We start from the raw sequence: 12,104 nt of genomic DNA on the forward strand, positions 1-12,104 counted from the left end.
GCGGAGGGGAATGAGGTTGTTTTGGCCTCTTCAGACAGTCCTTGCCTCTCAATCAGTACTTCCGCATCCCGATCATTTATCGTTTGGTTGACTGTTATCGAACCCTCATTTGGATATTTGATTACTTGAGATGAAACTTGATGTTTGAGCAAAACGAGAAATAAATTGGTAAGATGGAATAGAAGGGTACCTGAGAAGGAATTTGGTCTTGGACTTCGGCAGGAGGAGCTGGCCCTCGATTGTGAACGTCAGCGGACGGGGCTTACCTCTCGACCATTGCCCATGTATGATGATCGGTCATTGGCGGATCAGCTTTTCGGTCGGCTTCATCATGAATGTTTGGCCATTGATACAAAGGTTGAACGTTATGGTATTGAAATACTAAGTAAAATAAAATTTGGAAAATACCTCAGGAACAGGGGCTTTTTCGGACGGAGGGATTTGAGTTGGTTCAATGGCAGGGGTCGGTTTGTGCCCACCTGTCGTATGGTTGGCCTGTTTGAATGAAGGGATGATTGGAGCGGTGGTCGGATCGATGAAAGCTAGCAAAGATTAAAGTAACTAATGCAAATACTTTGATACATTAAGTGTCAGATGAAAAGAAATTATTCGGAAGGCAAGAAATTTTGCATGGCAATCTGTGAGTTCAGAGATTATTCATTGACTTGGTGGGAGAAGGAAAGACGTTATAGGGAGCGACATCGAAGAAATCCAATTGATACTTGGACGAAACTTAAGGAGATGATGAGGAGACGCTTTGTGTCGGATAGTTATGAGCGGGATATGAATATTAAGCTGCAATCCTTGGTGCAAGGTTCGAAGTCGGTAGAAGAGTATTTTAAGGAGCTGGAAATTTTGATGATGAGGTTGGACATTGATGAGAGTGAATCCTTGATAGAGGCTCGATTCATTAAGGGTTTGAGGCGTGAGATAGCCGATACGGTTGAGCTGCACCGTTTTCGATCTCTTGGGGAAGCTGTGGATTTGGCAATCAAACGGGAGGAGCAGCTCAAGGGACCAACATCAACCGGGCATTCCTATCAAAGGAAGTTTCCAACCAGCTCTGTAACTTCATTTGTCTCTTCCACCGGTTCTAAGGGAGTAGTTTCCACAAAGCCTTTCGATAAAAATATGGAAAGACAAGGCGAAAATAGTAGACAAAAAGGATGATGCTGCTGTAAGGTTCAAGGGGAAGGAGTTGGGGCATAGGAAAGAGAAGATTGTGATGTGTTATAAGTGTCATGGGCAAGGGCACTATGCAGGCCAATGTCCCAATAAGCGGACTATTATGATTTTAGAGAATGGAAAATGGGGTTATGTAGATGATGGCAGAGGCGGAACTAGAGGCCGATGCAAGGGGGGCTAGTTCTTAAATTTTTTAAAATAACACCATTAAATATATATTTGAATGTTGTATTTTTTCAGTTGATATATTTGAAGATAATAATAATAAATAAAGCAATAAAAAATACATATTGTATATATTTATTTTATTTTGTTTAAAAATAATAAATAGAACTGTTTTCTTTTTTAAAAAGAAAAGAATATTTAAAAAATTATTTAAATTATCTTATTATCACAACTAAAAGTGTATTTAACTTTTGTTATATATATTATATTATCTTATAATATTTCTAAAAAATTATATATGAAATTAAAATACTAGGCATAAACATACTTAATTTTTTTTAGTATTATTCTTTATGTAATTTAAATATTTTTAATATACAAATACATACTTATATAAAAAAAATTAAAAAATATTTAAATAAAATAAAGGGGGTGGGGCCCGGGCGGGGGGCTGGAGCCCCCCTTGCCCTATGGTGGTTCCGCCTCTGGATGATGGTGATGGTGATGGAGATGGTGATGACGTAGTAGTTGCTGAAGATAATGATGATGTTGTTGAGGAAGTTTTGATAAGGATCCTTTAAGTTTAGTGGTGATGCGAGCCTTGGCATCCCTACCTCGTGAAGATGCAAACCGTAGGGAAGACGAACAACGAGAAAATTTGTTCCATTGCCATTGCAAGGTAGCAAGGTGTACCTATCCATGATAGTTGATTCGGGCAGCTGCACTAATGTTATTAGTTCGTATATGGTAGAGAAGTTGTGTTTAAATACTACCGCTCATCCGAAGCCATATAATTTACATTGGATGAGTGACGAAGGGGCTGTTCGTGTGGATAAGCAAGCAAGAGTGACATTTTCCATTGGTGGATTCAGCGATGATGTGTTTTGTGACGTGTCCCATGACCGCATGTCATCTTCTCTTGGGACGTCCTTGGCAATTTGATCGGTGTGTCTTGTACAATGGGTATAAAAGTCAAATATCCTTTTCTAAGGATGGTAAGAAGCTGAGCATTTATTCCCTACCACCCGAGGCCGTACGTCGTGATGCTGAATACTTGCGTAGATCTATGTGTGATGTGGTGAAACAAAAGGGGGCTGCCACTACAGTTTCGGCGAAATCTTCGTGGGGAGACGACGGAAAAATATTGCTTAGTCTCAAAGAGTTCAACAAGGAAATTCGCCAAAACAGTAGCCAAGATGAGGGAAGTTACTTTTATATTCTTCTACTAAAAGATATACTTGTGATAGATTTTGATTCATTTGCTCACTTGTTTCCTCCTTTTGTAGACTTGCTTAAGGAGTTTGATGATGTCTTTCCGGATGATATACCGCCTGGATTACCACCGTTGCGAGGCATTGAACATCGTGTTGATTTTGTACCGGGTGCATCAATTCCTAATAGGCTAGCTTATAGGTGTAACCCGAAAGAAAGTTAAGAAACTCGGAGACAAGTCCAAGGGTTTCTTGATAAGGGATGGGTTAGAGAGTCTTTATCTCCTTATGTTGTCCTTGTTCTTCTTGTTCCTAAAAAGGATAACTCATGGCGTATGTGTATTGATTGCAGGGCTGTCAATGCGATTACCATAAAATACCGGCATTCAATCCCTCGATTGGATGATATGCTTGACGAATTACATGGAGCACAGGTGTTCACAAAGATTGATTTAAAAAGTGGCTACCACCAACTTCGTATGCAGCCGGGAGATTAGTGGAAAACAGCTTTTAAAACCAAGTTTGGATTATACGAGTGCCTAGTCATGCCATTCGGGTTGACAAATGCACCCGGCACTTTCATGCAATTGATGAACCATGTGTTGAGAGAACTTATTGGAAAGTTTGTTGTGGTATACTTTGATGACATACTTGTCCATAGTATGTGTTTGGAGGATCATCTTGGACATGTTAGGCAAGTTTTTGATGCATTAAGAAATGCTAAATTATATGGTACATTAAAGAAATGCATATTCTGCACTAATGAAATTGTTTTCCTTGGTTTTGTTGTAGGTGAAGATAGTCTTAAGGTTGATGAAGCTAAGGTTGCAGCGATTCAAGAATGGAAAAAATGCACTAGTGTGGCTGAAGTTCGGAGATTTCTTGGAATGTGTGGATTCTTTAGGCGTTTTGACCCACATTTTAGTATGATAGCAGCCCCACTAACCTCCCTTTTGAAGAAGAATGTTCTGTTTAAGTGGGAGGCAAGTCATATGGCCGCTTTTGAGAAGCTTCGGGACAGCTTGATACATGCTCCAGTTTTGGCATTACCAAACTTTGAGCGGGCTTTTGAAGTACAATGTGATGCTAGTGGAGTTGGCATAGGTGCCGTGTTGTTGCAAGAAGGACGCCCAATTGCATACTATAGTGAGAAGTTCCATGGGGCAGCTCTTAACTATTCGACATACGACAAGGAATTATATGCGGTTGTGCAAGCCTTGAGAGTTTAGCAACATTACTTGCTGCCAAAGGAGTTTGTAATTCACACGGATCATGAGACCCTTAAGCATTTGCGTGGGCAGCAACAACTCAGTAAGCGTCATGCTCGGTGGGTAAGCTTTATTGAACAATTTCCGTATGTTATTAAGTATAAACAAGGGAAGGAGAACGTAGTTGCTGATGCACTCTCTCGGAGGTATGTTTTACTTAATCATACTCGTGCACATTTTGTTGGATTTGCCCATATCCGTGAGTTGTATGAGCACGATGTAGATTTTGGTGATATATTTAGGAGATGTGAAAAACATGGTTTTGTTGATTATTATATGCATGATGGCTATTTGTTCCGTGGTGATAAGTTGTGCATTCTCATATGTAGCATTAGCGATGTTTTGATTGAGGAGAGTCATGGTAGTCATATACTTGGACATTTTGGAAGACATGCTACTTTTGATGTTCTTAGTGTTCATTTTTATTGGCCACATACGTGTAAACATGTTGATTCTTTTGTGGATAAGTGTCTTGCTTGTAGAGTGTCAAAGAGTACTTTGAAGCCAAATGGTATGTATACTCCTCTTCCCACTCCGGAGGGACCTTGGTTGGACATTTCTATTAACTTGGACACCACGTGCTAAATATTCAATTTTTGTAGTGGTTGACAGGTTTTCCAAAATGGTGCACTTTATACCTTGTGCGAAGACAACGGATGTGAGTCATGTGGCGAAGTTGTTCTTCCGAGAGATTGTGAGATTGCATGGGGTTCCAAAAACCATTGTTTCGGATCGGGATGTGAAGTTTTTATCCTATTTCTGGAAGAGTCTTTGGCATGAAATTGGGACGCGCTTACTTTTCTCTAACACATGTCACCCCCAAACGGATGGCCAAACGGAAATTTGTTACGTGCTATGGTAAATGATAGTGGGCGGACATGGTATGAATGCATTCCTCATGTTGAATTTTCTTATAATAGACATGTTAGCTCTACTACTCATTTATCTCCATTTGAGGTTGTTTATGGTTTTAACCCCTTAACTCCTACGGATTTACTGCCACTGCCTAGTAGTGACCATTTAAATTTTAGTGGCAGGGATCGTGCTACATCAATTATGGAGCTGCATGCCAAAGTACGGGAGAATATTGACAAGGCGGCCGTAACATATGCACGATATGCTAATCGAGGGAGGAAGCGTGTGATATTTGAACCCGGCGATTGGGTGTGGGTGTACTTGTGTAAAGAACGTTTCCCGGGGGTGTGGCGTGGGAAACTTTCCCCTCATGGAGCTGGACCATATTGTGTATTGGAGCGCATTAACGACAATGCCTACCGCATTGCACTTCCGGAAGAGTTTGGCGTGAATGCGACCTTCAATGTTGCCGACTTGAGTCTATTTGATCATGCCGATGATATTTCTACTATGGTGGAGCCTAGCCTTGAGGACAAGGCAGCCGAAGGGGGAGAGGATGACATGATATTGGGTGACCCGAACCCGAATGTCAGCGGACCAATCGCGACCCGTACCCGATCAAAGACATTACTTTGTTTAGAGGTTGTGAGCCGTTAATTTTTAGATTAGATGTATGGACCAGATTAGATTAGTCCTTCTCAGCATATATTCCTTATATTCTACTTGTAAAACATATTCCATACAGTTTTTAGAAAGTAACTACCACTTTGAAGAAATTTTTTTTCTTTTCGGAGAGATTCCGACCATCCATTGGAGTGATTCCAATCAACCGAGAGGGTTAATTTTTGAGCCTTCGCAATGCAGCTTACGTGAGAGATGGAAGAAGCATTCACAAGCCTCAAACAGTTCATGTGGATTCATGAAGGTGTTTGCTCGAGAGGACTATTCGTTGATTGATTCCAAATTATCCGCCGGTTCGTTTATTTGATTTCGTAGTTGATTCTTCTCTTGAATTGAGATTAGATGTCATGGATTTGATCCTATCTATGTCATAAAAATTTCGTATCAAAGCGGTTACCATACTTGCTTCGAGTTGATCTCAATGTGTTCAATCATATGTCTCAATGTCTTTTTTGATCCAATCGTTTTTGATCCAATCCGTTTTTTTTCCAATATGTTTTTGATATCATATTTTGTTTGAAAATCTATAAAAAATTCTAGTCCGTGATGAAGATTTGTTGAATTTTTTTGATTGGAAATAGCAAGTACAATGAAGCCTTATCCTTTGATCGCATCTCTTTCAATGCCTTCTGTTGAGCTGCCGTATGTCCCTCCGTACTCGCGAGTTCTTCAAAACCTTCATGAACTATCTCCCACGCATCTTGAGGTCCAAGAAGCGCTTTTATTTGAATACTCCAATTCTCATAATTTTCCTTCGTCAAACGCGGTAACAAAATTAGACCCATTACATTTGCCATCGGCTCTAATACCAATTTGAAAAATATGAAATGGGGAGACAAGCACACACACGAATACAAACACAAAATTATAGAGATAAAACAGACTACATTTCAAAGCACACAAAAAAACATGAGATACTTTACAAATGAAAACCACAATTAATCCAAACAAAAATGACATTATTCTAGTGTAACCTCTTCCACACCCATTATATATTTTTAATATCCACTAACCACATTCTCATGCATTATCTATATATATATATATATATATATATTAATATCCACTAACCATACTTTCATGCATTTTATATATATATATATATATATATATTAATATCCACTAACCACCCAATATAACACCCACTTAAAGATCCATTTAAGTTTATTCAACAAATCAAAATTCTGGGTGCAATTGCAGTGCAACTAATTTGCGTGTGAATCTGAATTTAACCAACTGGAAATTGGAATTGGAATTGGAATTGGTAGTGACATGATCAATTGGATGGATCTGTGTAGTTTGCCCCCATTCCAGTCTCCAATCCTCATGTCATCATCAAACCTGCCGTTAAGTGAAGTGATGAGCATCAAATGAAACCCTAGCCCTGATGAAATTCGACAATCAAATTTTTAAAATTTTTCTTAAGAAATAATATATAAATCAATTATTTGTTATGGTATTATTATTATTATTATTAAAGATAAAACAATAATTTTAATTGAAAAGTACTTTAACTTCCTACTTCGAAAAAAATAGCACATTTCAACTTCAAAAGTGCTTATGCTTTTGGGCATATAGAAAGCGTTTTTTTAGAAGAAAAAGCCAAACCCCTCTCAAAAACTAATCTAAACGGAGCCTTAGACTATCTAATTTATTTGAATAAGTTTTATGGCATCTTTTAGTTATATATAATCAAGTAGTAAGAGCATATGCAATGACTTAGGCATAAATTTGTATTCCTCTCTTGATAGTGAAAGTTTGCTCCGCCTTTGCCCGTGGATGTAGGTCTTCTTGACCGAACCATATATATCTTTGTGTCCTTTAAATTTCACATTCTTTTTTTTTTTTTTTGTCATTGTTAAGGTTCTGCAAATATTTGTTTGAGGCCATAATCCTAACAAATTGGCATCAGAGCGCTTGTTATATTTGTGGGAATCTTTTGTTACCACACAATGACAATCACAAGGATGGTAGTGGAGAAGTTTGACAAAAATGTCAACTTTGGGATGTGGCAGCTCAAGATGAAGGCCATTTTGGTCCAAGGTGAAGTTGATTTGGCAATCCAGGGTATTGAAAAAATGCCTAAGCATATGGAGAAGTCCAAATATTTGGAGCTGGATAAGAAGGCTCGTTCGAGTAGTATCTTAAATCTCTTTAATGAGGTTTGGCAGAAGGTTGCAACGGAGACTTCGGCTAAGGCAATATAGGTAATCTTAAGGCCTTATATATGAAGAAGTCTATTGAGAATCGTTTGTACCTAATGCAAAGCCTTTATATGCTTTTAATGGAGGAAGGTACGTCATTGCTCTCCCATCTTTATAATTTTGATTCGATTATTATGATTTGGAAAATATCGATTCTAAGATAGATGATGAGGATAAGCGTTGCTACTTTTGTGCTCATTATCCCAATCTTTTAAGAATTTTTGTGATATTATGATTTATGGAAAAAAATTATTTCTTATCAAGAAATCAAATTTGCTTTGAAATCTAAGGAGCAAATCGATATATCACTGGAGAAAATATTGGGGTTAATGCTGAGAGCCTAGTTGTTAGAGAAAGATCAGATAAACTATGACAATAATAAATCTCGATCGAAGTCTAGACATCGAAATATAAAGTGTAACTATTGTAATAAGATGGGGCATATTAAATTTGATTGTTTTAAATTGAAAAATAAGCAAAAGGGAAAATCGGTGAAAAGAAAGATAACACCGTTGAAGCTAGTGTTGCTACTGATGATAGTGAGGGTAGTGTTTTCCTTGTCACTCAGATAGGGTGCGATCTACAAATGAGTGGATTTTGCATAAAATATGTTCTTATCACATGTTTCCCAATAGGTATTTGTTTGCTACTTATGATTCAGGCAACGGAGGAACTGTCTTAATGGGCAACAACGCCATTTGCAATGTTGTGGGTAAGGGCACTTTTCGTATCAAGATGCATGATGGCATTGTGAAGACACTCACTAATGTTAGGTATGTCCCTAATTTGAAAAAGAATCTCATCTCTTTGGGCACTTGATTCACTTGGTTGCAGGTACACGAGTCAAAATGGTGTGCTGAAGAGTTTCAAATGTGCTATCATTATTTTGAAAGGTATCCGATCTGAAAACTTGTATACTTTGCAAGGGACGACTATTACTGGGAATGCAGCTGTTTCATCATCCTCTCTGGCTGAATCTGACATCACCAAGTTCTGGCATATGCGTTTGGGGCATATGAATGAAAAAAGCTTGGGAATCTTTAAGCAAGAGAGGACTTATTTGTGGACAAAGTACTGGATTGTTAGAGTTCTGTGAGCATTGCATATTCGGAAAGCAGAAAATGGTGAGTTTCAATTCTTTGGGAACTCGCAAGACGAAAGGTACACTTGACTATATCAACTCTGATCTTTGGGGTCCATCTCGTGTTTCATCTAAAGGTGGTGCCATATATATGCTAACTTTTATTGATGACTACTCAAGAAAGGTATGGGTATATTTTTTTAAGAATAAGAATGATGTTTTCCTAACTTTCAAACAGTGGAAAGGTAAAAGCAAACATGAAAACAAATCAAGCGGTTGTGAAAAGATATTCGCTTGAAATTTTTTAGAGGGGAGTTAACTGAGTTTTTCAAGAAAGAAAGAGTCGTTCAGCATTGCGCAATCAGGATGACATCTCAACAGAATGGCGTGGCTGAACGTATGAACATAACACTCTTAGAAAGGGCAAGATGTATGATCTCGAATGCATGATTGACTAAGGATTTTTGGACTGAAGCAATCAACATGGCTGCCTTCATTGTGAATTGCTCTCCAAATTATGTTCTCAACTTCAAAACTCTTGAAGAAGTTTTGTCAGGTACTCCTGCTGATTATTCTAATCTAAAGATTTTTAGGTGTTTAGCGTATATGCATGTAAATAAAGAAAAATTGGAGCCTAGGGTTAAGAAATGCATTTTCCTTGTTTATGCTTCTAGAGTGAAAGAATATAGATTATGGTGTCCTGATCCCAAATCTCCAAAGTTTGCAATCAGTAGAGATGTTACCTTTGATGAAATGGCTAGTTGTCTAACAAAGAGTCTTTGAGTTCACGTCAGAATACACAGAAGCAGGTGGAGTTCAAAATTGGTTGTTCTAGCACTCCTTAGCCAGACTCTTTTGTTCAGCAGATATCAGTTGATATTGAAAGTTCATAAGAAGAGCCATATTCCATAGCTACTGAAGACATCGCAGAGACACTCGACCTCCACAATGGTATATAGACTTTGTCGCATATGCACTATTTGTTGCAGAAGAAATAGGTGAAGACAGTGAGCCATCCGCATATTCAGACGCAATTAAGTGTGATCTGCTGAGTGGATAGCGGCGATGAATGAAGAAATTGAGTCTCTCCACAAGAATAATACTTGGGTTCTTGTGAAACCACCACTAGATAAGAGAATTATTGGAAGGAAATGGGTCTTCAAGAAAAAGAAAGACATTCCAGGAGGTGATAAAGTAAAATATAAAGCACGGTTGGCTGCAAACGGCTATAGTCAGGTGCAAGGTGTTGATTTTAATGATGTTTTCTCACATGTTGTCAAACATAGCTCTATTCGTGTCATGCTTGCTTTGGTTTTCATTGATGATTTGGAGTTAGAACAGATGGATATTAAGACATCCTTTCTGCATAGGGAACTTGAAGAGAATATTTACATAAAGCAACCCCAGGGTTTTGAAATCAGAAGAAAGGAAAACTATATCTGTTTGTTAAAGAAATCCTTACATGGATTAAATCAGTCTTCAAGGCAGTGGTATAAGAGGTTTGACTCTTTTATGTTGAGTAGTGGATATTTTAGGAGTACTTATGATACTTGTGTTTATTTTCGGAAGTTAGCCGATGGTACTCATATTTATCTATTCTTGTATGTTGATGATATGTTTATTGCTGCCAATAATATGTCAAAATTCACTCTCTGAAGTTGCAGCTTAGTTGTGAATTTGAAATGAAGGATTTGGGAGTAGTGAAGAAAATTCTTGGCATGGATATCCAACGTGATCATGGACAGAGAAGATTGGTCTTAACTCAAAAAAACTATGTTAAGAAGTTCTTGGAGCGTTTTGGCATGAATAATGCCAAACCAATGAGTGTCCCTTTTTCCAATCACTTTCGATTATCAGCTGCTCAATCACCACAATAAATTGAAGAGGAAGAAGAAATGGCGCGGGTTCCCTATTCAAATGTAGTTGGCAGTCTTATGTATGCAATGGTATGCACCCGTCCAGATATTTCACAAGCAGTCAGTGTTGTTAGCAGATATATGTCTAGTCCTGGAAAAACACATTGGCAGGCTGTGAAGTGGATTCTGAGATACTTACAAGGTACTTCGAATGCCTGTTTGGAATTTGGAATAAATGGTATTTCTTTAGTTGGATATGTAGATTCTGATTATGCTGGCGATCTTGATAGAAGAAGATATCTCTCAAACTATGTATTTTGCGTTATGCAGTTACCTGGAAAGCATCCTTACAACTAGTTGTGACATTGTCTACTATAGAGGCAAAATATATAGCAGTGGCAGAGGCAATTAAAGAAGCTTTATGGTTTAAAGGTCTTTTAGGCGAGCTCAATCTATATCAGAGTACTACTGTTATTTATTGTGACAGTCAAAGTGCGATACACTAGACTAAAGACCAAAGGCATTACGACAGAACGAAGCACATCGATGTGAAGTATCACTTCATCCGAGATATCATTGTTGAAGAGAATGTTTGCATTCAGAAAATTGATACAAAGGAGAATCATGCTGATATGTTTACAAAATCTCTTTCAGTCCTCAAGTTCAAACAGTGCTTGAGTTGTATTGAAGTTTAGTGTTCGTGATTCAGCCCGATGGGGCTTTGTGGAGAAGGTGGAGCAAGCTCATTATTTTGTCAATGTTGGACACGCCAAGGTAGAGATTTGTTATGTGGCTTTGTCCCACATTGGTTTGTTTTAATGATTTAAGTAATAGTTGTCCCTCATTGCTTGTGGTGAAAAATTAGCCATAAGCTTCTACTATAAATTGGTAGCATTGGGTTGGGTTTTAAGATACACCAAAATTAGACAAATAGTCATTCCATATATATTTTGTTAGTTACTTGCTTTTCCTTGAGGGTGTTTTGGGAGATAGAAAGTTGTGGGCTTTAGAATCGTTATTCGAGCCTATTATGTATTCCTCTCTTCATAGTTAAAGTTTGCTCTGGATTTTCCCATGAATGTAGGTCATCTTGACCGAACCACGTATATCTTTGTGTCTTTTAAATTTCTTGTTCACTACAAAAAAAATGTTTATTTGCGAGGGAAAAATTCTTTCGCAAATCAAATTATTTCCCTCGCAAAACCCGCTAGCGAAAGAAGTTGCGAAGGAATAAACACCATCGTTATTCACTTGCTCGCAAATTTGGATCCGAGGAAAAATTCCTTCACAAAAAGTTGTGAAGAAATTTTGACGATGGAACAATTCCTTCGCAAATATAACTTCATTTTTCCGAGGAAATTTTAACGAGAGAACAATTCCTTCGCAAATATAACTTTATTTTTCCGAGGGAATTTATTCCCTCGCAAACTTCACTTTTGCAATGAAATAAATTCCTTCAAAAAATTTGTTTTCCATGATTCCAAATTTTACGAGAAATTCATTCATTCGAAAAAATCCATTGTAAACTATTTTACAAATTTCCCAATTCATTTCAAATTCTTACCCCTGTCCCAAATAGTCACAAGCTAATATATAGA

At 37.8% G+C, this 12,104-nt stretch overlaps 1 protein-coding gene across 1 annotated transcript; it reads left to right on the forward strand.

Annotated features, from left to right (window-relative positions):
- The first annotated feature begins 1,820 nt into the window (after window positions 1-1,820).
- On the forward strand, window positions 1,821-5,341 carry LOC127239543 (uncharacterized). The gene is made up of 9 exons (XM_051257743.1): window positions 1,821-1,910; window positions 2,342-2,555; window positions 2,637-2,763; window positions 2,914-3,038; window positions 3,354-3,766; window positions 3,863-3,975; window positions 4,159-4,340; window positions 4,432-4,573; window positions 4,750-5,341. The coding sequence occupies exons 1-9, from the start codon at window positions 1,821-1,823 to the stop codon at window positions 5,339-5,341; spliced, it is 1,998 nt and encodes a 665-aa protein (XP_051113700.1).
- The last annotated feature ends 6,763 nt before the right edge of the window (window positions 5,342-12,104 follow it).

The sequence above is a fragment of the Andrographis paniculata genome, unplaced genomic scaffold (genome assembly GCF_009805555.1).
Source record: "Andrographis paniculata isolate CXL003 unplaced genomic scaffold, ASM980555v1 Contig78END, whole genome shotgun sequence".
Classification (NCBI taxonomy): Eukaryota; Viridiplantae; Streptophyta; class Magnoliopsida; order Lamiales; family Acanthaceae; genus Andrographis; species Andrographis paniculata.